Below are 25,261 nucleotides of genomic sequence, written 5' to 3' on the forward strand. Positions count from 1 at the left end.
GAATTCTCTCCCTTATTATTTTACTAACAAAAACACCTTTATGCTGCAGACCGTGTAGATTTTTTTTTTTTTTTTGGTTTTCACAATTTGAAATTCACAAATTGTGAAAAAAAAAAAAAAAAAGATAAATCTATACGGTTTTTAATGTCAAATTGTTGTATTGTCACATCATGAATAGGAAGATGGGGGTTTTTGTCTATGATATCAGTCACAAAAAAAGGGCTTTGTCCTCACCGTGAGTGTGGAATACAAAGCACAGTATGCCCTTGTGACAATATGAGACTTTTCCCCTTACACCTCATGTGCTAGAGAGTGAACCACGAGTTTGCTTCACAAATCAAAAGCAAAAAAGCAGCTGCACCAGTTCAACCTGCACCATCTGATGGAAGAGAAATGCTGACTAGATCCAAGCTGCCCTTGCTGTTATACTGGTGATCAAAACAAACAGAGGGTGGAAGGAGACCAAGTCCAAATGACCAGCCTGAACAAGGAAGTAAGAGCTTCAGACAAAGTTTATTAGGACCCTACACGGTCCGTGTTTTGGCAACAAGCCTTCCTCAGGAATCGGTAAACAGCAGTCCTCTGCTCAGCGCCGAAAAACCGTGAAAGTGCTACCAACGCACAGGCGGGATAACTGTGAATCCACAAGTCATACAATTGTGGGGAAACAAAAGAAAAAAAGTAGTTGCACCAGTTCAACCTGCACCATCTGATGATGAAGAGAAATGCTGACTAGCTCCATGCTGCCCTTGCTGTTATATTGGTGATGTCACTGGAAACTATTTGTCTACCTCTCATCTGCTGGTACGGGAATATAACCCATTAGTGTGGACTGGTCTAGCTGGAGGATAGTTATATATGTGCTTTTATAAACCATGCCCTGCAGTAGGTACTACATCAAATACATAAACTGTTAGAGACCTGTGGAAGAAGGAGGAAGGAGTGTAACATGAACAATTCCACTGTGACGAAGGGTCCAATTTCAGCAGAACTTGCACATCTAATTAAAACCATGTGAAGGAAACAGTCCAGTTTATGAAAAACGTGCATAAACTCTTTTCTGGCTTTTATCTGTACTATGTGGTTTTGGTGTTCCTTTCTTACTATGATTTTATTAATTTTATATAAACTGTAAACCGTTCTGCTGTTGCAAACAAAGGGCGGTATATAAAAAATAAGCCATAACCCATTTCCTCTAATGCCAGAAAGACCACGTTGAACATAAGATTCACACTGCTGCAATGGGAAAGATCAAGGATATGACAAAGCATGGAAGTTATCTTGGGAATCTTTACTGGAAGTAATGCATGCAAGGCACATACCTCAGTCTGCAACAGCAGCACGTGGAAGTTGGAAAGAGATTGCCTACTAATGCCCAGGAATTCCAGTTTACTAGTTAAAGTGTTGGCCAATTCTCCAATGTGAAACTATGAAAAGAAGAAAAAAAAAGACAGTGTGACAGAACAGTGTGTTTTAAACCTGTAAAATTGCCTTTATTAAACAAAGTGCATTTCTGTAGTTTGGCCAGCATGTGGTGCATGTTTTATGTTAAACCTATTATAGAAAAGTGTATGCCCTCTTTTAGTTTCACTCAGTGAAGAAGTGAATCTAGAGTACTGTGAGCAGTATACTTTTAAAACTTGACTGGGCTCTGATTGGCCTGGAGTTGGAAATTACTCAGCAGTTGTTACTGGCTGTTGCTTTAGCCCAGAGAAACAAGAGACAGATCTCCTTGCTAAGGCTCTGTGAACAGCTATATTTCTTGATCTTCCCAGGTACGTTTAGACAATATGCAAATGCTTAGTTTTTTTTTTTTAATTGATCCATTTTTCAGTTACTTGTTACTGTTTGCACATTTTTTCTTGTTCATTGTTCAAGTGTGACATTAAACCTATTTAGTTTGTTGACTCCGTCTGACTGGACTAAAAGAATCCTGGTGGTTTCTGTGTTGGGTCTGCGAGTGCTTTCTGGAAACTGTGGGATCACTGGGAGTGTGGCTCCAGTAACCTTGAAATCACTGGGGATAATTGGAGAGTGGGAGACTCACTCAGAGGGAGTTGTGACCAGTCAGTGGGAGAAGGGTGCCAGTGTAGAGCACAAGCAACAAGTGCAGGTGGATCTGAGCTGTGCTGGGGATAGACCCTTTAAGTGGCCGCGGGGTAATCCAAGGTAGGTGGCTAGGCGTTTCATGACAGGTGTTAAATTAAAATGTATTTCTTTGTTTACTAATACAGCCTTATTTTATGAAGGAATGAACACATGGACTATGAATCCTATAGCTGAGTCTCATTATAAATAAGTTATCACTTTTTCAAGCAGGGGCAAAAACGCTTAATGTGAAAGCCAGGATCATAGACAGACAAAACAGCTAGCATCCTGGGTTGAGGATGGGGTATATAAGTGCATATACACTTAGGAATACTCAGGGTGCACACATTTATGCCAATTCTAGAGTTAGCATAAGTGCTGGTGATATGCATTTAACTTATAGGATTCTGCCCACTTGTAAAATACGCACTATAAGATATGAGAATATGTGCTATTCTGTAAATACATGTGTATCTGGAGTAATCTAAGGAAATACTTAATGGAAAGGGTGGTGTATACATGGGAACAGACTCCAGTGGAAGTAGTCGAGACGAAGACAATCTGAATCCAAGAAAGCTTGGGACAATCTCTAAGGGACAGGATGGCATGGACAGGAGAGGCCATATGACCTTTATGTGGTTTTATTTTTCTCCATTTCTATTTTTCTATGATAGTTTCCACTAATTTGCACCAAAGCTGTGGAATAAGATTCAAAGCAAATTATTTGCATTTTATGAAACTTGTTTAAGGTGTAGTTGTTTGAGGAAACTTTAGGGGAGGAGGTTGAAGGGAGGGAAGATGGTTTTAAGGTGGGTGTGGAGTTTTTTTTTTTTTTTTTTTTTTTTTTTTAAGTTCTATGCAGTATAATGTGGTATTTTGTTAACGGTAAGCTGCTTTGACCTTTAGCAGGATATCAAGAAATTATAAATATATATTGGTGTTTATCCTTTACACAGTATTGTATATATTGATCCTTAAATAATACATCCTATATAATAATTCTCACCTGCAACGTTCTATGCTTGGGACCGTGGCTCCCTGGCTGCAGGTGGACTGCGAGGCAGACACGCAGACGTCAATGACGTCAAAACAGCTGATTCCAAGGCAAGGAGAGAAGTAGCATGTTTCCCTACTCCTCCTACTGCCTCGGAATCAGCTGTCACCCCCCGCGCTACGGCCCCCTCGAAACCCACCCCCTTCCTGAACCTGTCGATCCCCCTCACCGAAACAACGAAAACCGCACCCCCCGCCGCTGTTGTGCACTACCTGTGCTGACAGCCGAAGTGTTGTTCTGCCCTTCGGGTGGGTTCCTCAATCATCTTCTCAGGAAGTTTAACTCCGTGCGTCTGACATCAGACGCATGCAGAGGAACGTCCCGACAAGATGATTGAAGAACCAACGGGAAGGAAAGAACAACACTTCGGCTGTAAGAACAGGTAGCACAACAACGGCAGCAGCGGCGGCGGGGCAGGGGGAATTGCCTGCCTAAGGCCAGTTTCCTTGCCTACAGAAATTGGTCTTTTTTACTAGTTAATAATATAGCAGTCTGCATGTGTTACCTTCAGATCCTGTTCTTCCTCCTCTTCCACTTTTGGTTGTACTTTCAATGTTTCTTGGAGTGCCTCTGTCTGCATTTTTTTCTCTGTATTTTCATCTAGAGCTTGTGCACTTACTGTTAGAGGAGATAAACCAATTACCAAAATCACAATCATCTTTAGGTATTTTCCTCTTTCCCCTCCCTGTTGTACACACCCCAGCGCTAGAATATATTTTCCATATTTTCACCCCAGGGCTCTTTCCCCAGGAGGCAAAATGTCATGTAAGCAGTAAGCTACTGAAAAAAGGAATGCTTTACCAGTTTCCCCATTTTTGGACACATCTTGTTCATTTTTGTTTGACTCAGGACTCAAAGCTTGAGCAATCATCCGCCACTTCCCTCTTTTTGATACCAATTTGTGAAGGCCATCCTGAGAAGCTGACTGACTGATGTCGGAACGTGGACTAGAACCCGCTGAACTGCCATCCCCCTCTTCTAAGGCTCGTAGTTCTGCCTGCAGAGAAATCAGAAGTGCACACAGATGTACAGATCAGATAATACAGATAAGGATATGGACATGATGGCTCCTCAGTCCCTCCCCCTCAAACTGCAGTTTGTCAATAAAATGTATTACTTAAAAATGACTAGAAGCACTATGTCAGCATAAATATTAACAACCTGCTTCCCTAAATGTTTGTTATAGCAAAGCAGTCAAAAAATTGGAAAGGGTAATCTAATGAAGATAAATTTTAGGTGTCCTGTGTGTTTGTGTAAACATGAAAGCCCATGACTGTGAAACTAACACGGAGAGAAATACTAGTAGCAGAGATCATCACTAGGCCTCTTACCTTTCTCCTCTCTAACACCATCTCCAGTTCATGAGTGTCTTGCTCCTCTTCTTCCTCACTCTCTCCTGACTGTACCACACTGCACACATCATCCTGAGAAAGCGCCTCCAAACCATGTTCTAACGTTTCTTGCTCTGTGGCAGCTTCAGCTGTCTCTTGTACAGTTTCTTCAACTTCTTCTTTACATATTACTTTCCTTCTCCAGCGTTCCTCTTCTTCTTTCACACCCTTGGGCAATAGTGGAGCCAGGAGGGAAGCTGCTACTCCCTTCTTTTCCTCTTCACTGTTGGAAAGCGCCTGAATAGCTTCATTCACCTCCTGAAAGAGAAGCAATGTCAGAGGACTGGCTTACTTGCTATGCCACTCCACATTTACTACCTGCTTGCGTGTTCTACTTGATCTTTGTATCCCCAAAGCTCTGCAGCAGCCTTTGGCTATTTGTCTGCTTGAAGTATAATGCAAAGCTCCCCCACTGTCCTGCTACCACTTGGCAGTAAACTTGTGATTCTTTTCAAAGTATGTATACTAAGACTCATGAACTAAACATTACATTTCAGTCCTTGAATATCTGTGGCAAAGAACTGATAAAAAGGTAAAGTATTCATCTTTTTCTCATTCATTCTATTGGGCTTTCTATACTGCTAGGTGAAAGGAGTAAAACTGAAAACTGTATCTGCCCTTTTTCATTTCAGGTTTTATACTAGTTACCCTTTTGTGCTTCCTTGCAAAGCATCAGTGTGGCTTCAAAATGAAGAACGAACTTTCTCTTCTCTCTGCAGCACAAGCTCTTTACACAACAATCAGTTTACTCTCTGCTCAGGGAACAATTTTATGTCAAAGTGTGGGGTAGTAAGGACTTCAACACAAGAACAACTTTACATATTAGAAAGTGAAAATTGCATAACCAGTTATAACATTTCTTTGAACCTTTCTGATTTTTCTTACTTCTCTGTGCAACCTCATTTTCTGATCTCTTCATGAAATTCCCTCAAAAAGTTCTTAACATTTTCTTATTGCCGTCTCAGTTTCCATACCACAAAAATAATACAGTACAGCTCAAGCCAGAACACAGCTCACATTCATCAGATGATTTGCCCTCCTCCCAAAGTGTCTATGGAACTCATGCACTGTGTTACTATAACAGGCCCCCGTTTTCTGCAGCAGCATGGTGGAAAAATCTGCAGCACAGTTGTATTAATTTGCACATAGTTGCCTAGAACAGTGCCAAATTTCTTTAATTTTTGAAGCTAAAAACAAAATTTAAAAAAAACCACAGGAAACTTGCCAGGAGCATTTGGGCATTTCTTTTCCTGTCAATTTCCTCCTTTTCTTACATGCTCTCCTTCTGTATCAACATCTCCCTCTTCCCTTTTGCTGCTAAACCCTTCATTTGTCATATTAGAAAAATGTTATACTATAGCTACTTGCATCAACATACTTGGAAGCCTGCCTGAACCACATTTCATTTGCCTGAAAGGCACCAACAGACTAGCTTCTGCGACATTCACAAAGATAATATCCCTCAGTATCCAGCATGATTGCATAATATGATAGAAAGTATGCAATTATATAGCTCGTAAGAAGATCATACCATCTCTTGGGAGAGCAGGTGTCCACAGTTCTGGTCCTTAAGAATCACAAAGGTTTAGTTTTTCAGGATAATCACAATAAGTATTACTAAGCTGTATATGGTTTTAACACGGACACCTTGAAAATCAGATGGGAGTTATGCAACTTTGTGTTAGACCTTATAATTATTTCACATAAATACATATGCTGCATATCTTAATGAATCAGAGGTTCACAATGATTAGTAGCCATAAGTATAATAATAATAATAAAATGTTATCAATATTCAATAAAATGATTTTGAAAACATTGAATATGGTACAACTTGCGCATCTTCAGGGCAACTGAATATATGCAGACATAAGCTAGAGAAAAGGCAACTGAATATATGCAGACATAAGCTAGAGAAAAGGCTGCCACTAACCTTCTTAAACTCTTTTTTGGTGTGAGCAGGCCTGCTGGTGGTGGTGACACTAGCAGCACTAGTAGACTCTGTTTTCTCTTGAGGATACAAATCTGTAACCACCATATAACTTTCCCCAGCACCGGCTGTGACAGAGCTAAAGAAAGCAAACAAGATATGGTCACCAACAAAACCTGTGTACTGCCAATGCAAACTATGTAAAATGGATTAAGTAGATAACTGTTCTTAAATTCCCCTTAATTGTTGCCTGTGTTCAGATCCAATCATCACATATAGACCTAACAAAAGGCTCAGGCCTGAACATAGAGGAACTTTTACTGAAACGTGCTAGGATTCTAGGCTTACTGCACCTTCATTACAAAGTTTATCAGAAATTACATCTTACCTGATCATTTTCTTTCCATTAATCCTTTCCACTATTCTAGAGCCTGTGGGATAGCTGTGCCCTCAACCAGAAAACTGAGCCAAGACATCTCTTGGCATTGTCCAGCTCCTCGGTATTTACATAGATAAACAGTAACAATATTACTCAGAACAAAAACAACAACCTTAAACAATTTGTTAAGCCAACATTAACCAGATGAGCAAAAATGTGTAGAACTCATCTCTGGACAACTTGTAGAGAACAAAAGATATGCAGGAAGCACCAAGCAAGGTGAAAGTCGCTATTTGATCCACCAAATAAGCATCTCAAAAACCTCACGTGGGTCTCTGGAATAGTGGGAAGGACTAATGAAAAGAAAATGATCAGGTAAAACCTAATTTCTCCTTCTATTACATAGCTTCCCATTATTCCAGATCCTGAAGAACATTCAAAAGCAATCTCTAGAGTGGGTGAGATCCTAGTGCCAACGCCTAAGGACCCAAGCCCCAAAACTGGCTTCCGAGCGCGCTGCAACATCCACCTGTAGTACTTGGCAAAAGGTATGCAGTGTCAACCACATTGCCACCTTGCAAATATACGCCAGAGACAGTAAGGTAGTCTCCGTCCAAGAGGTTGCCGTATGCCTCATAGAACGAGCAGGAAGACCCAAGGAGCCTGCTTTCCCACAAACAAATAAGCTGATTCCATAGTCTCCTTCAGCCATCTAGCAATTGTGGGCTTGAAAGCCACAAGGCCAAGTCTCTGTTTATCAAAAAGCAGCAACAGTCTGTCAGATTTACGAAACTCATTTGTGACTCCAGATAGCTAATGAAGAATACAGAGCTTATTTGTCCTCTCAACGAAAGGATGGAAGATCCACAGACTGGTTGGGATGAAATGCTGATACCACTTTCAGAAGAAAGGAAGAACTGTGAGCAGGGAGACCCCCCCCCCCCCCCCCACCTCCGGACAGTAGAGAAAGGGATCCCGACAAGAGAGCCTGAAGCTCTGAAACCCTATGTGCCAGCGCAACCACCACAAAAAACACTTCTTTAGAAGGCATCCTTGAAAGATCTTACGCTAGAGTGGCTCAAAAGGAGGCTTCTGCACAGCCCGAGGACTAAATTAAGGTTCCATTCTAGACACGGCGTACGAAAGGGATGCTGCAAGCGACCCACTTCCCGTAAGAAATCGAACGATATCCTGGTGAGCCGTAAGAGACATCTTCTGTAGTTGGCCCCTGAAACAGGCCAAAGCCGCAATCTTATCTTTAAGAACCTAACGCCAGACCTTTCAGAAGGCCTGCCTGGAGAAAAACATTAAGATGTGTGAGATTTGAGCAGAGAAGGGAAACGTCTGCGCTCAGAACACCAGCCCTCGAATGACCATCACATCTTTGCATACACTGTGGATGCAGAGCATTTCAAAACAAGGTAGCAATGACTTTTGTCCAACTGAGCCCTTTCAATGGTCAAGTCGTAAGACCAAAGGAGCACAGATCCTCCATGAGCACCAGACCTTGCATCAGTAGTTGTGTACCTACAAAAGATGGAGAGGATCCCCGTCACGAACCACAGCCTCCACAGCAAATATGATGCTATGAGAATTATTCAATCCTGGTAAAATGCGATCCTTTTCAACACACGGCTTACCATGGGCCAAGGAGGGAAACAAAACAGATGCATCCCTGGCTTGGGCTGCAGTTAAGTCATCGATACCTATCGAGCCCTGTTCTTTCCAATAGCTGAAGAACTTGGGCACTTTGGCATTCCTTCTTGTCACCATCAAGTCCAGAAGAGGAGAACCCCATCAGTCCACTATCAGCTGAAAACCCTGGCTGGATAGTTCCCATTCTGCCTTGCCTTCTGATGTAAGCCACCGCTGTCGCATTGTCAGAGTAAACTCAGACTGGGGCCCCCGCTAGAAAGGGAGCAAAGTCGCACAAGGGATTCTGTACTACCCTGAGCTCCAAGCAATTTACTGACCGCCGAGACTCCTGTTCCATCCACGTGCCCTGTGTCAGATGGCACTTGTAATGAGCTCCCCCAACCTGACTTCTGGCATCTGTTATCACCACCTCACATTGTTTTATCAAAAAAGAGCTCTGATGGTCAAATTCCTGGGTGGGCGACAACCACCATTGCATACTCTGTCTGGCAACCAGCGTCCAAAAAAGATGAAGATCGTACTTCTGTGACACCAGAGACCAGCGTCTGAGAGACCAGTAAAGGCACCACACGAGCCCTTGCCCATGGCATCACTTCCATTGCCACCATCACTGAACTCCACATCCTGGGCCTGCCATGACTGAGAGGACGAATCTGTTGAACCAGCTTCGACCTCCTGTGTTCCATGAGAAAGATCTTCTTCCTTGCTGTGTTGAATAGAACACCGAGATACTCCAGGGTCTGCAATGGAGTTGCTCTTCTTGAAATTGATCATCCAACCCAATGACTGCAGAAGATTGGCAACTACTGTCTGTTGCCACTATGCTGTCCAAATAACATGACTCATGAATGAGCAGTTAAGATACAGGTGAACTCAGATTCCTTGGCGCTGAAGGATGGCCGGTACCATCACCACCATAAACTTGGTAAGCATTTTTGATGCCGTGGTGAGACTGAAGGGCAAAGCCCTAAACTGGAAGAGGCCGGCTTGGAGTTCCAGGAGAGATAGTTCCCAATGGCCGAGAAGGAAACACAGCAACGGCCTTTCAAGGAATTGCTAGAGGCCGATGGGTCCTGAACCAAAAATACTCCCAGAGTCTAGGAGATGAACGAGAAAGTAACACCTGACATGGGAGAAAGGCAGAAGCAGAAGAACCACCTAAGCTTATAGCTAAAAGCACCCCCAGACACCCCAAGAGTTGGAGGAACAAACCAAATCGTGGTGAAAATGAAGCTCAATCCAAAGGACTAAAGAAGATTAGATATTCGGGGTGAAACTTTCAGACTCCCTAGATAAAAGAGGTGCAAATCAGCCCCAAGACCAAGTAAGAAGATCCTGAGGGCAAGCAAGCTTGAGACAAGTACACAGGACCTCAAACAAAGAGAGGAACTTGCATGGATGGACAGACTATATAGTCCATATGACATCTCTGCCTTCAAATTTCTGTGACTAACATATGGGAGTAAAATTGACTCCCTTCATCCACCCAGATCCTTTATCGGAAGTCACAAACAAAACCATGATAGGAAAAACTGGGAAAAACCCACTTCTTCGAGATTCATGGAGGCCAGAACTCTCCCTGCTGGGCTGCAGTTATAACAGACATCCACACAGTCTACATGACAAGGAGACTCTAAAGATGAGGAGAACTCTTTGAAGTTAAAACTCAGGGGAAAACACAATTACCCTTAGCCTGAACCCCATGTAAATAAGAGCACTCCAGATTGTCACTCGGGATGGCAGCACTATGACACACGGAACTGCAACAGGAAGGGCCACTACTCAGGTAACCTGGAAGACACACTGCTAGAAAGAAATCAGAAGAGAGCACCAAGCCCCCACTAGTAGACAGTGTGAGGGCATGAGGGGTCCTGGAGGAGTAGCCGAGTCATGCTGGCCAGCAAGAGCTAAGCAACCAGATGTCGTTGAAGAGAAGATCCTGACCATTAACCAGATTGGCTGGAAGGTCTAAAGTTCACAAAGGTTAAGACAAGAGTAAGGAAAAGAATCCTGAGAATTTTAAGGGGCTTCGACGTTAGCTTCAGAACAAGAAGAGTGCTGGGCAGACTTATACGGTCTGTGCCCTGAGAATCGCATATCAAGTAAAATGAGCTTATCTTGTTGGGCAGACTGGATGGACCGTATAGGTCTTTACCTGCCATCACACTTACTATGTTACCTGTCTCTGTCCCTCTGAGACATGGAGTTCTGTAGAATTCAAACCAACCTCCCTAGATGTTCTTCAAACAAGAGCACACCTCAAAAATGTAGTTTGACTGAAGAGACGTACAGTCCCATCAGGTGTCCAAAGCCTGAGCCAGAGCTATCATCTTGCCTAAAGAGACAAAAGATAGCTGAAGTGACATGCGCACTAGACATGGGTACACAAAGGCGCTAACCAGAGTAGAGAGCAGGGAAGAACATAAGCATTGCCATAATGGAACCGACCATAGGTCCAACTAGTCCAGTATGCTTTTGCCAACAGTGGCAAAACCAGGGTACAAGCACCTGGCAAGGTCCTAAAATAGAATACATTTTAAGTTACTTATCCTAGAACAAAGCAGAGGATGTTCCTGAAGTCCATCTCAATAATGGCTCATGGACTTTTCAGCTATGCAGAAATCCAAACCCTTAACAAAACCCACTTTAACCACAGTCTCTGGCAAAGAATCCCACAGTTTAATTACACTGAGATGGGAGGAATATATCTTTTCAATATGGTGAAGAGGATGGTAAAATTAGTTCTTACCTGATAATTTTCTTTCCATTAGTCCCAACACATCAATCCAGATGTTCCCCTACCAGCAAGTGGAGGTAGAGAACCTCAGAGTTTACTGTATGTGGACCTGTGCATACATCTTAGCCTCAGTATTGTCGAAACCAAAGAGATGGAAAAAAAAAATATGAAATCCAACATGGAAATCCACTCCTGCCTCTATAAAGCTCACATAGGCTCTTCCTCTACCGCTCCTGCAGGAGGAAAACATCCGAAGTGGATAACTACAGCCAGATACTTGCCATTCTCATTTAAGAAACCTACAAATCCAACAAAGGGCAGGCATCTGGATTGATCTGTTGGGACTAATAGAAAGAAAATTATCAGGTAAGGACTGATTTTACCTTCCATAGTGTCCCACAGATCAATCCAGATATGAGTGGGATGTAACAAAGCAGTCCCCAAGTAGGGAGGGAAATCGACGGCATAAACAGCCCCAATGGCTAACACTGGATCCAAAGCCTGACATGGAAAAGCAAAATAAGGAACTGCCTTCCAGCCTAAGAGAAGCGGCAGCAACCATAGGCATGAGAAAGACAACAGACTCCTCACTGGAAAGGAAGCTGTCAATTGCGAAGAAAGACTGGTATCCAGCGGCTGACAACCAGTCCACCAGGAGGAACCTATGCTAGCAAGAGACAAAGCGAACTCCATAAGGCTCTAGAGAGCGATACAGAGCCAGACTCCATAGGTAAAGAAATAAGAACAGCGCTAGTCCATTCCAAGGCTGGGCCTTGTACCTAGAGTCTCAGAACCAACCAGCCATAACTGGAAAAGGACTGAACCCCCAGAAGGAAGCCCGGTTCGCCCGTCAGAACAAAACCAGCCTTGTAAACTAGCCACCCTGAAAAAAAAAAAAAAAACAGCGGCCAACCACAGGCTAACCTCCAGAGGTAAATCCCGACCTCAACAAGCAAGGTCAAATAAAAAACCAGAGGCGGAGCCCAGGCAACCTTAAGGAACGAGGCCCAGCTCACCCTCCAAAGGAGTAACAATGCCCTACAGCAGGGGGCAGGCACAACTGCCCGGCTCTGGACTTGACAAGGAGAAGGGAGCTTGGGAGACTGCCAGAAGAAAAGGCAGGTTCAAGAGAGGGAAATGCAACAGAAGGCTTGACGGAAAGAGACAGGAGAAGATGTGACCCCCATCAAAAGGGGTGCCAGACAGAAAGCAAATGACGATCCCCCCAGGAAATAGAGAAAGGCAACACCGAGAAAGGCTCTACCCCCAGAAAGTAAAAGTGCTGTCCTCTAAAATGGAAGCAAGGACAACCACAGAGAGATGCACATTGTTCAGTCCCTTCTCATGACCACCAGGTACAGGGAAAACCCCACACCCTGAGGAGTGGCCAGGCTCGACCGCCGGAAAAGGAGAGAAATGCCAACTGCCGAAGGGCTGCCAACTCCATAAGGGTAAGCCCCAAAATGGAGAAAGACTGAATCACATCCAGATACAAAGCACGGCCTGACTCCACAGACGGAACAAGTGCCTACCTCGGTGACTGAGCAAGACTCGACTTGGAAAGGAGGAGAACAAGGCCCGGCAGTGGAGTAAGCCATCCACTGGAGCCAGGCCAAGCCCCTATGGCCACAGACGGGCGAACTTGCTCTACAGGAGCGGGGCGTAAACCCGCTATTCCTGGGAACAAACCCCATCCAGCCAGCCAGACTCTCGACTGCGCAGCTAGAAACTGAGCAATGCCCAAAGTAAAAAGTGGTAAAGTACGATGGCCTGAGGGATCCAGCCACTACCAGCTCAAACGGGGAAATGCACGACTCCCAAAAAGGAGGGCACACCCACCTCAAGTGGGAACAGGCATGACATACCCAGAAGAAGGCTCAACCTGCACAGACTGATCCAAAGATGAGATCCAGCGGTAGGACTAGACTGAAATCCCTCCCCCCGAGAGGGAGCAAGGCCCAATGTTCCGAGAAGAAGCAAGGCCTAATGTCCGGCGGTGAAGCAGGACCCAAAAAGAAAACTGGGACAGAGCAAGGCTCGACATCCGGAGACTGAACAGAACTCGACGTCTGGCGATGAAGCAGGACCCAAGAAAACCGGAGATGGAGAAGGGCTCGATGTCCGGAGACGGAGCAGGACCCGAGAAGATAACTGAAGACAGAGGAAAGCCCGACGATCAGAGACGCAATAATGCCCGATGTCCGGACATGGAGACATGCCCGGAGACTGGTCAAGGCCCGACGTCTGGAGGCTGAGCAAGGTTTGACGAACACAGACTGAGCCAGGCTCAATGTCCAAAGACTGAGCAAGACCCAACGCCCGGAGACGGAGCAAGACCCAACGCCCGGAGACGGAGCAAGGGCCCAGGAAACAACCAAAGATGGAATAAAGCGTGATGTTGCGGAGCCGGAGCAGTCCTAGATGTCCAGAGATGGAGCAAGATTTAACGGCCCTAAGCCTAGTAACAGCCCTCCAGAGATGGAGCAAGATTTAACGGCCCTAAGCCTAGTAACAGCCCTCCAGAGATGGAGCAAGGTGGCGTAGCGACTCCAAGAACGGGTGAATAGGCCTTGGTCCTGAGGTGCCATTCCAAACCATCCGTACAAAGGAACATGTGCTCAACACATGTAAAGAACCGCTAGCAGAAATAAAGAACATGCCACCCTGTCAGCCTCTGAAGTACAGGATTACCATGGTAGCCAAGAAACCCTGTAAAAAGAGCCCTATCTACAGCAAAAAACTGCAAAAGTAACATTAGTTCCAGCACCATGGAGCCAAACAGCAGAAACCGTCAGCACTGCCCTTAGAAAGAGCAAGAGTGCAAAACCCAGAGCGGGTAAAAAAGGTGCTAGAAGAACCACACTCTGGAGAAGATGTCCTGAGTGAACTCTGTGGAAATCGTGAACAAGGTGCAACTGCTAGGCATAGAACGTAGTGCCAGCCCAGTACAGGCCCCTGGTTCCCCGGGCACTTGGAACAAACCTTGCACGATAGAGGAATATTGAAATATCATGAGAGAGCCAAGTGCACATAAAGCTAGTAACGAATGGAACCAAGGGAAAAGGGGCTCCTCACCACACTCAGAATAGGGTGCATCAAGCATAGCATCAAGCATAAGCGAAGTCTCATGCTAATACGGATGTCCACAAGACCAGGCATAGGAACTGAGAAGCAGTCTCATCAACATGTTGCACTGAACCACAAGAGAGAACACAAATAGAAAAATGGTTCTAAATTACAAAAGTGCAAGAAGAATCAGAGGATTGCAAGCTAGAAGAGAAACTATGGGGGCATCCATGCTGGCAAACAAGATGGCTGGATAGATCCAATGGCCCCTGAAATCACTTATATCCCCTATAAAGAGAAAGAACCTCCAAGCTGCCGAAAACAGCTGCTCCTAAGACAGGAAAGCGAATGCTACATACCTGTAGAGGGTATTCTCCGAAGACAGCAGGCTGATTGTTCTCACTGATGGGTGACGTCCACGCAGCCCCTCCAATCGGAAACTTCACTAGCAAAGGCCTTTGCTAGCTTTCGCGCGCCCATGCGCGGCCGTCTTCCCGCCCGAACCGGCTCATGTTCGTCAGTCCCGTAAGTAGCAAGACAAAGACAAGGGAAGACACAACTCCAAAGGGGAGGCGGGCGGGTTTGTGAGAACAATCAGCCTGCTGTCCTCGGAGAATACCCTCTACAGGTATGTAACATTCGTTTTCTCCGAGGACAAGCAGGCTGCTTGTTCTCACTGATGGGGTATCCCTAGCCCCAAGGCTCACTCAAAACAACATGGTCAATTGGGCCTCGCAACGGCGAGGATATAACTGAGATTGACCTAATAACTTATCCAACTAACAGAGAGTGTAGCCTGGAACAGAATAAAACGTGGGCCTAGGGGGGTGGAGTTGGATTCTAAACCCCGAACAGATTCTGAAGCACTGACTGCCTGAACCGACTGTTGCGTCGGGTATCCTGCTGCAGGCAGTAATGAGATGTGAATGTGTGGACAGATGACCACGTCGCAGCTTTGCAGATCTCTTCAATAGTGGCTGACTTCAAGTGGGCCACTGACGCAGCCATGGCTCTAACATTGTGAGCCGTGACATGACCCTCAAGAAGCCAGCCCAGCCTGGGGGAAAGTGAAGGAAATGCAATCTGCTAGCCAATTGGATATGGTGCGTTTCCCCACAGCCACTCCCCTCCTGTTGGGATCAAAAGAAACAAACAATTGGGCGGACTGTCTGTTGGGCTGGGTCCGTTACAGATAGAAGGCCAATGCTCTTTTGCAGTCCAATGTGTGCAGCTGACGTTCAGCAGGGCAGGAATGAGAACGGGGAAAGAATGTTGGCAAGACAATTGACTGGTTCAGATGGAACTCCGACAAGAACTTAGGGTGAGTGCAGAGAACTACTCTATTATGATGAAATCTGGTATAAGGGGCCTGGGCTACCAGGGCCTGAAGCTCACTGACTCTACGAGCTGAAGTAACTGCCACCAAGAAAATGACCTTCCAGGTCAAGTACTTCAGATGGCAGGAGTTCATTGGCTCAAAAGGAGGTTTCATCAGCTGGGTGAGAACGACACTGAGATCCCACGACACTGTAGGAGGTTTGACGGGAGGCTTTGACAAAAGCAAACCTCTCATGAAGCGAACAACTAAAGGCTGTCCTGAGATCGGGTTACCTTCCACACGGTAATGGTATGCACTGATTGCGCTAAGGTGAACTCTTACAGAGTTGGTCTTGAGACCAGACTCAGACAAGTGCAGAAGGTAGTCAAGCAGGATCTGTGTAGGACAAGAGCGAGGATCTAAGGCCTTGCTGTCACACCAGACGGCAAACCTCCTCCATAAAAAGAAGTAACTCCTCTTAGTGGAATCTTTTCTGGAAGCAAGAAAGACACGGGAGACATCCTCTGACAGACCCAAGAGGCAAAGTCTACGCTCTCAACATCCAGGCCGTGAGAGCCAGAGACTGGAGGTTGGGATGCAGAAGCGCCCCTTCGTCCTGTGTGATGAGGGTCGGAAAACACTCCAATCTCCACGGTTCTTCGGAGGACAACTCCAGAAGAAGAGGGAACCAGATCTGACGCGGCCAAAAGGGAGCAATCAGAATCATGGTGCCCCGGTCTTGTTTTGAGTTTCAACAAAGTCTTCCCCACCAGAGGTATGGGAGGATAAGCATACAGAAGACCTTCCCCCCAATCCAGGAGGAAGGCATCCAATGCCAGTCGACCGTGGGCCTGAAGTCTGGAACAGAACTGAGGGACCTTGTGGTTGGCTCGAGATGCGAAGAGATCTACCAAGGGGGTGCCCCACACTTGGAAGATCTGGCGCACTACTCCGGAATTGAGCGACCACTCGTGAGATTGCATAATCCTGCTCAACCTGTCGGACAGACTGTTGTTTACGCCTACCAGATATGTGGCTTGGAGCCACATGCCGTAACGGCGAGCCCAGAGCCACATGCTGACGGCTTCCTGACACAGGGGGCGAGATCCGGTGCCTCCCTGCTTGTTGATGTAATACATGGCAACCTGGTTGTCTGTCTGAATTTGGATAATTTGATGGGACAGCAGATCTCTGAAAGCATTCAGAGCGTTCCAGACCGCTCGTAACTCCAGGAGATTGATCTGCAGATCGCGTTCCTGGAGGGACCAGCTTCCTTGAAGTCCATCGACATGAGCTCCCCACCCCAGGAGACGCATCCGTAGTCAGCACCTTTTGTGGCTGAGAAATTTGGAAGGGGCGTCCCAGAGTCAAATTGGCCCTAATCGTCCACCAGCAAAGGGATTTGAGAAAACTCATGGACAGGTGGATCACGTCCTCTAGATCCCCAGCAGCCTGAAACCACTGGGAAGCTAGGGTCCATTGAGCAGATCGCATGTGAAGACGAGCAATGGGAGTCACATGGACTGTGGAGGCCATGTGGCCAAGCAATCTCAACATCTGCCGAGCTGTGAACTGCTGGGACGCTCAGGAGACGAGGGACAGCAGATTGTTGGCCCTTGTCTCCGGGAGATAGGCACGAGCCGTCCGAGAATCCAGCAGAGCTCCTATGAATTAGAGTCTCTGTACTGGGAGAAGGTGGGACTTTGGGTAATTTATCACAAACCCTAGTAGCTCCAGGAGTCGAATAGTCATCTGCATGGACTGTAGAGCTCCTGCCTCGGAAGTGTTCTTCACCAGCCTATCGTCGAGATAAGGGAACACGTGCACTCCGAGCCTGCGAAACGCTGCTGCTACCACAGCTAGGCACTTCGTGAACACTCTGGGCGCAGAGGCGAGCCCAAAGGGTAGCACACAGTACTGGAAGTGACGTGATCCCAGACGAAATCGAAGATACTGTCTGTGAGCTGGCAGTATCGGGATGTGTGTATAAGCATCCTTTAAGTCCAGAGAGCATAGCCAATCGTTTTCCTGAATCATGGGAAGAAGGGTGCCCAGGGAAAGCATCCTGACCTTTTCCTTGACCAGATATTTGTTCAGGGCCCTTAGGTCTAGGATGGGACGCATCCCCCCTGTTTTCTTTTCCACAAGGAAGTACCTGGAATAGAATCCCAGCCCTTCTTGCCCCGGTGGCACGGGCTCGACCGCATTGGTGCTGAGAAGGGCGGAGAGTTCCTCTGCAAGTACCTGCTTGTATTGGAAGCTGAAGGACTGAGCTCCAGGTGGACAATTTGGAGGCATGGCGGCCAAATTGAGGGTGTATCCTTGCCGGACTATTTGGAGAACCCACTGGTCGGAGGTTATGAGAGGCCACCTTTGGTGAAAAACTTTCAACCTCCCTCCGACGGGCAGATCGTCCGGCACGGACACTTTGACATCAGCTATGCTCTGCTGGAGCCAGTCAAAAGCTCGCCCCCTGCTTTTGCTGGGGAGCTGTGGGGCCTTGCTGAGGCGCACGCTGCTGACGACAGCGAGCGCGCTGGGGCTTAGCCTGGGCCGCAGGCTGTCGAGAGGAAGGATTGTACCTACGCTTACTAGACGAGTAGGTAAAAGCCCTCCTTCCCCCATAAAAACGTCTACCTGAAGAGGTAGGTGCTGAAGGCTGCCGGCGGGAGAATTTGTCGAAAGCGTTATCCCGCTGGTGGAGCTGTTCTACCACCTGTTCGACTTTTTCTCCAAAAATGTTGTCCGCTTGGCAAGGGGAGTCCGCAATCCGCTGCTGGATTCTATTCTCCAGGTCGGAGGCACGCAGCCATGAGAGTCTGCGCATCACCACACCTTGAGCAGCAGCCCTGGACGCAACATCAAAGGTATCATATAACCCTCTGGCCAGGAATTTTCTGCACACCTTCAGCTGCCTGACCACCTCCTGAAACGGCTTGGCTTGCTCAGAAGGGAGCTTGTCCACCAAACCCGCCAACTGCCGCACATTGTTCAGCATGTGGATGCTCATGTAGAGCTGGTAGGACTGAATCTTGGCCACGAGCATAGAAGAATGGTAGGCCTTCCTCCCAAAGGAGTCTAAGGTTCTAGAGTCCTTGCCCGGGAGCGCCGAAGCATGCTCCCTAGAACTCTTAGCCTTCTTTAGGGCCAGATCTACCACACCAGAGTCGTGAGGCAACTGACTGCGCATCAGCTCTGGGTCCCCATGGATCCGGTACTGGGATTCGATCTTCTTGGGAATGTGGGGATTAGTTAGAGGCTTGGTCCAGTTCGCCAGCAATGTCTTTTTTAGGACATGATGCATGGGTACTGTGGACGCTTCCTTAGGTGGAGAAGGATAGTCCAAGAGCTCAAACATCTCAGCCGTGGGCTCATCCTCCACGACCACCGGGAAGGGGATGGCCGTAGACATCTCCCGGACAAAAGCCGCAAAAGACAGACTCTCGGGAGGAGAAAGCTGCCTTTCAGGGGAGGGAATGGGATCAGAAGGAAGGCATCAGACTCCTCGTCAGAGAAATATCTGATGTCCTCCTCCTCCTCCCACGAGGCCTCACCATCGATATCAGACACAAGTTCATGAACCTGTATCTGAAGCCGTGCCCGACTCCGTGGAAATACGGCCACGGTGGGAGCGCCGAGAGGTAGACTCCCTCGCCAGCACCGGCGAAGCTCCCTCCACCGACGTTGTCGGGGAGTCTTCCTGGGAGGCGGCCGCAGCCGATGCCGGAGACCTCACCCCGGGCAAAGGGCCAGCCGTCGCCTCGCTCGACGGTACCGGTGGCGCAAGCACCCCCCGGTACCGGAGAAGGGCGCAACAGCTCTCCCAGAATCTCTGGAAGAACGGCCCAGAGACTCTCGTGCAGAGCGGCAGTGGAGAAAGACTGGGAAGCCGATGCAGGCGTCGAGGTCAGAGTCTGTTCCGGGCGTGGAGGCGGTTCCGGGCTGTCCAAGGTGGAGCGCATCGACACCTCCTGAACAGAGGGTGAGCGGTCCTCCCGGTGCAGATGCCTACTGGGTGCCGACTCCCTCAGCGACCCAGAGCTCTCGGTACCGAGGCGGGAAGGAGACCGGTGTCGATGCTTCTTTGATTTCTTCAAACGAAGCATGTCACCGGAGCTTCCCGGTACCGACGAGGACAACGTAGAATCCAACCGTCTCTTCCTCGGGGCCGAGGCCGAAGGTCGGTCTCGGGGGGGGGGGGGGGGGGGGCTGTACCGCAGGAGCCCTCAGGGCAGGAGACCCACCCGAAGGCTCACCGCCACCAGCAGGGGAATAGACAGCTCTCACCTGCACTCCAGTCAAAGCACCACCGTCCGATGACATCAGCAACAGCGGAGGTCCCAGTACCACCGACGTCGACGCAGCCTTCCGATGTCTCGGTACCGACGATGCAGAGGGTCGAAGCCGTCGATGCCGAGGTCGAAGACTTCGATGCTGTCGACGTCGATGCACTCGATGCATCCTGTGCTGTTGTCGTCGAAGAGCCCGAGAACAACACGTTCCACTGGGCCAATCTCGCTACCTGAGTCCTCTTTTGTAAAAGAGCACAAAGACTGCAGGCCTGCGGGCGGTGCCCAGTCCCCAGACACTGAAGACACGAAGCGTGCCTATCAGTGAGCGAGATTACCCGGGCGCAGTGGGTGCACTTTTTGAAGCCGCTGGGAGACTTCGATGACATGGGCGGAAAAATCACACCGGCGAAATCAAAATTCGCGATGACGAAAGGCACCAAAAATAAGGGAGAGAAAACCCGTACTGAGGCCAAAAAGGCCGATCCCGAAAGCGAAAGGAAACTTACGCTGGGGGAAAAGCTGGGCACACGGGAAGGGACAAAGACCGAAAGGTCTCTTTTTTTTTTTTTAGCGAAAATCGCGAAGACACGCGAGGGTCAACTTGAGGGGCACGAAACGGCGGCAAAACACGACCGTCCCGAGCGCGGATAAAAGAAGACTGACTAACACGAGCCGGTTCGGCCGGGAAGACGGCCACGCATGCGCGGTGCGCATGGGCGCGCGAGAGCTAGCAAAGGCCTTTGCTAGTGAAGTTTCCGATTGGAGGGGCTGCCGTGGACGTCACCCATCAGTGAGAACAAGCAGTCTGCTTGTCCTCGGAGAAAACCATTTATGTCTCTCATAACAAGGGACGAAAGTAAAGGAAAACATCTTCCTGCAATACTAGCCAAGGTAAAAATAAGATATTACCCCCATGACACAGGCAACACCCTAGAGTGCTGAACTGGTCAGCAGGACAACCAGCTTGAAGCCCCTGATTGGCGAGTACCACAACTGCCACACATTATCTTGCAGCCCCAGCACTGGACCACGATCTGTAAAAAGTAAATAGCCAAATGCGATCTGAGAAAATAAGGGCCAGCTGTTTAAAACACAGTGCATCTCACAACCCCCGCTGGGGCCGAAACGTGGGAAACCGGCCAGAGATTAGACATACTAAAATTGCTCTCGAGCACCTCCGTTAAAGATCTGGCAGCACCTCAGATAACTGTAGGCCAGTACCGACCGCAGGACTGAAAAATGCAAGGGTTTGCAATACTATTTCACAAGATGGCAGCTAGCACAGCACAAGCCACCCCAGAGCCCGCCAAAAGTCACAACGCAGTCTCCTCAGGGAACAACAGAAGCCAGCGAAAATAAGGTTACCAAACGATCAACTGAATGATAAAACAAGAACGTCCCTTCTCAGCGAACAAACTCCCACAAGGGAAAGAACAATGGGAACAGGTCAGGAGTAATCCCAGTCCAGAGAGCTGCACAGGATATGTCCATCCACCTGCTGAGATAGAGAGAGTACTGGGGCTAAGATGGGTGCATAGGTCCACATATAATAAACCTCTGAGGTTCTATCTCCACCTGCTGGTAGGGGAATATAACCCACTCGTCTCTAGATTGATCTGTGGGACGCTATGGAAATGGCTGTGCAGAACCAAGCCTCCATGAAAGGCCCACTGCAGCGGGTCCAGAATATAAATCTGTGGAGCACTGTGCTCACTCTCTGCTAGCAGAATTAACCAGGAAAAGTAGAACATATTAAGACACAGGGGAATCAATATTGAAAAAGTGGTGCAAAAACCAGCATGAACAGGCTAATGCCAGCCTTGAAACAAAGCTGTTGAGGAAAACCCACACCTGGAACCTTAGTACCATGGCATAGAGAGATGCCTGTCAAGGCAAGGCAAAGAAGTAGCGCGAAAAAAAATACCCCAAAGAAATAGCCGTGGTGCACCTAAAAGCACTGCCACACCATCTTAAATATATATAAAAAAAAATAACACAAACAACAAAACAGCACAAGGGTTTTTTTTTTTTTTTTTTTTTTTTTTAACTACTACTACTGATCATTTCTATAGCGCTACAAGGCATACGCAGCACTGTATACCATACATACACAAAAAAAAAAAAAGACTAAACCACACACAATATGCAAGCATGAGGTCAAACCTGACAGGATACTAAACTCCTGTGGAAAAGAGAGAACCAGTGAACACCCCCAAGTGGGGGAGGTCAGGGGTATAGTAGGTAGACGAAAGGCCCCAACAGACCCACTCTCAGCAGAATACAACTGGAGGTAAAGACTGCGAAGCCGAAAGAATCCGTGACAACACGATAGTAAACCCTCTTCAGGAACCATTGCTGCAGCACCAGCACACCCCCCTGAATAGGCGGTTCAGGCCAGCAGCCCCATAACAAAAAGCGAAACTCCCTTGTCAACGATGGATGTGGGAGAGAGTTAGAGGTCTCAAATCCCTGGATAAAAACAGCAGCTCTGCCACACACCAGAACCCTAAGCTCGTGTACCAGAATAAAAGGAAGGCAAAGGCTGGTCTACAGCAAGAGAAAGTATCCCATGCCTTCCCCGCGCAGGTAACGAACAAGTCCTCCACAGATAAATGCCCTGCGAGATCTCTACCTGCTGATTGACGGACACAACTATCCCACAGGTTCTGGAATAGTGGGAAGCTACATCATGGAAGAAGCAGTAAGTGCAAAGTCCCTAATATTTGCCCAGATCCTGCTGCACTAGCCAGTGCTGCGTCCCATCTACTAGAAACAGAAAAAATAACTGGCTGGCTTGCCTTGCTTCACCTCCTATTATATACTACGAATGCAAGGATGGTTAGAGATTTCTGTCTGTCTCCATCTGTTGGTAGATGTGCACAACCCAACTGTCAGGTCTCGAAAGCAGTGCAGGTTTATGGGTTTGTGCTGCCCTGAGCCAAACTTTGCTCTTCTGAGTCCCCTCCCCCTAACAGCATCAATTCTACTTGCTCTTTTACAACAGTGAGAACATGTCACTTTGTTCTTGTGACTGTAGTTTCCTTCACCTCAGCCATCAGCCCCACCCCAGGTTTAAATACAAGAACAGGAAAGCGAAGATACTTACCTGTAGCAGGTATTCTCAGAGGACAGCAGGCTGATTGTTCTCACATGTGGGTTGACGTCCGCGTCGGCCCAGGAATCGGCATTTTGCAAGCAAAATATAAACAAAGTTTGGCCAGAGTCTTCTGGTGTGCTTGCAGCGCGGACTGATTTCCTGCCCGCCGCGCGAGCGTGCCTCCTCAGTTTAATCAAAAAGCAAATAAAGAAATAAACAACAACTCCAAAGGGGAGGTGGGCGGGTTTGTGAGATCAGCCTGCTGTCCTTGGAGAATACCAGCTACAGGTAGGTATCTTCGCTTTCTCCGAGGACAAGCAGGCTGCTTGTTCTCACATGTGGGGTATCCCTAGCAAGCAGGCTAACTCAAAACAATGAACATTGGTCAATTGGGCCTCGCAACAGTGAGGACTTAACATAGATTGACCTGAAACCATAAACAACTAACAGAGTGCAGTCTGGAACTGAACAAAAATGGGTCTAAGGGGGGTGTGAAGTTGGATTCTCAACCCTAAACAGATTCTGCTGACTGCCCAATCCAACTGTCGAGTCGGGTATCCTGCTGAAGGCAGTAGTGAGATATGAATGTGTGGACTGATGACCACGTTGCAGCCTTGCAAATCTCTTCAATGGAGGCTAAGTGAGCCACTGACGCAGCCATGGCTAACATTATGAGCCGTGACATGGCCCTCCAGAGTCAGCCCAGCTTGGGCAAAAGTGAAGGAAATGCAATCTGCTAGCCAATTTGAGATAGTGTGTTTTCTGATGGTGACTCCCCTCCTGTTGGGATCGAAAGAAACAAACTGGGTGGACTGTCTGAAGGACTTTGTCCGCTCCACGTAAAAGGCCAATGCTCTCTTGCAGTCCAAGGTATGCAAACTGCTTTCGCCAGGGCAGGTATGAGGACGGGGAAAGAATGCTGGCAAGACAATTGACTGGTTCAGATGGAACTCCGACACCACCTACGGCAAGAACTTAGGGTGGGTGCGGAGGACTACTCTGTTGTGATGAAATTTGATATAAGGTACATGTACTACCAAGGCCTGAAGCTCACTGACCCTACGAGCTGAAGTAACAGCCACCAAGAAAATAACCTTCCAGGTCAAGTACTTCAGATGGCAGGTATTCAATGGATCAAAAGGAGCTTTCATCAGCTGAGTGAGAACGACGTTGAGATCCCATGACACTGGTGGAGGTTTGAAAGGGGGCTTTCAGAAAAGTAAACCTCGTATAAAGCGAACAACTAAAGGCTGTCCAGAGCTAGGCTTACCCTCTACACGATGATAAAAAACATTAATAGCACTAAGGTGAACTCTTACGGAGTTGATCTTGAGACCAGACTCTGACAAGTGCAGAAGGTATTCAAGCAGGGTCTGTGTAGGACAAGAAAGAGGATCAAGGGCCTTGCTGTCACACCAGACGTCAAACCTCCTCCATTTGAAAGAGTAACACCTCCTTCTGGAATTTTTTCTGGAAGCAGGACTCGGGAGACACCCTCCGAAAGACCCAAGGAGGCGAATTCTAAGCTCTCAACATCCAGGCCGTGAGAGCCAGAGACTGGAGGTTGGGATGTAGAAGCGACCCCTCGTTCTGGGTGATGAGGATTGGAAAACATTCCAATCGCCACGGTTCTTCGAAGGACAACTCCAGAAGAAGAGGGAACCAAATCTGACGCGGCCAGAAGGGTGCAATCAGGATCATGGTTCCGCAGTCTTGCTTGAGTTTCAGCAAAGTCTTCCCCACCAGAGGTATGGGAGGATACACATACAGAAGGCCTGTCCCCCAATGCAGGAGAAAGGCCTCTGACGCTAGTCTGTCGTGGGCATGAAGCCTGGAACAGAACTGAGGGATGTTGTGATTGATCCACCGAGGGGGTGCCCCACGCTCAGAAGATCTTGCGGACTACGTCCATGTTCAGTGATCACTCGTGAGGTAGCATAATCTTGCTCGACCTGTCGGCCAGACTGTTTTTTTACGCCTGCCAGATAAGTGGCTTGGAGAAACATGCCATGTCGGCGTGCCCAAAACCACATATGGATGGCTTCCTGACACAGAGAGCGAGACCCGGTGCCTCCCTGCTTGTTGGTGTAATACATGGCAACCTGATTGTCTGTCTGAATCAAAATGTTTTGGTTGGATAGTCGATCTCTGAAAGCCTTTAGAGCGTTCCAGATCACTCTTAATTCCAGGAGATTGATCTGCAGTCCTTTTTCCTGAAAGGACCAGGCTCCCTGAGTGTGGAGCCCATCTACA

General features: G+C 47.6%; 1 protein-coding gene across 1 annotated transcript in view; it reads right to left on the reverse strand.

Moving 5' to 3' along the window:
- The window catches only part of FNBP4 (formin binding protein 4), a 146,411-nt gene that overhangs the window by 49,635 nt on the left and 71,515 nt on the right, over positions 1 to 25,261 (reverse strand). Inside the window, 5 exon segments of the mRNA XM_030200946.1 lie at positions 1,323 to 1,427; positions 3,648 to 3,760; positions 3,944 to 4,139; positions 4,474 to 4,791; positions 6,467 to 6,602. Coding sequence (XP_030056806.1) covers positions 1,323 to 1,427; positions 3,648 to 3,760; positions 3,944 to 4,139; positions 4,474 to 4,791; positions 6,467 to 6,602 — 868 coding nt within the window.

The sequence above is a fragment of the Microcaecilia unicolor genome, chromosome 4 (genome assembly GCF_901765095.1).
Source record: "Microcaecilia unicolor chromosome 4, aMicUni1.1, whole genome shotgun sequence".
Lineage (NCBI taxonomy): Eukaryota > Metazoa > Chordata > Amphibia > Gymnophiona > Siphonopidae > Microcaecilia > Microcaecilia unicolor.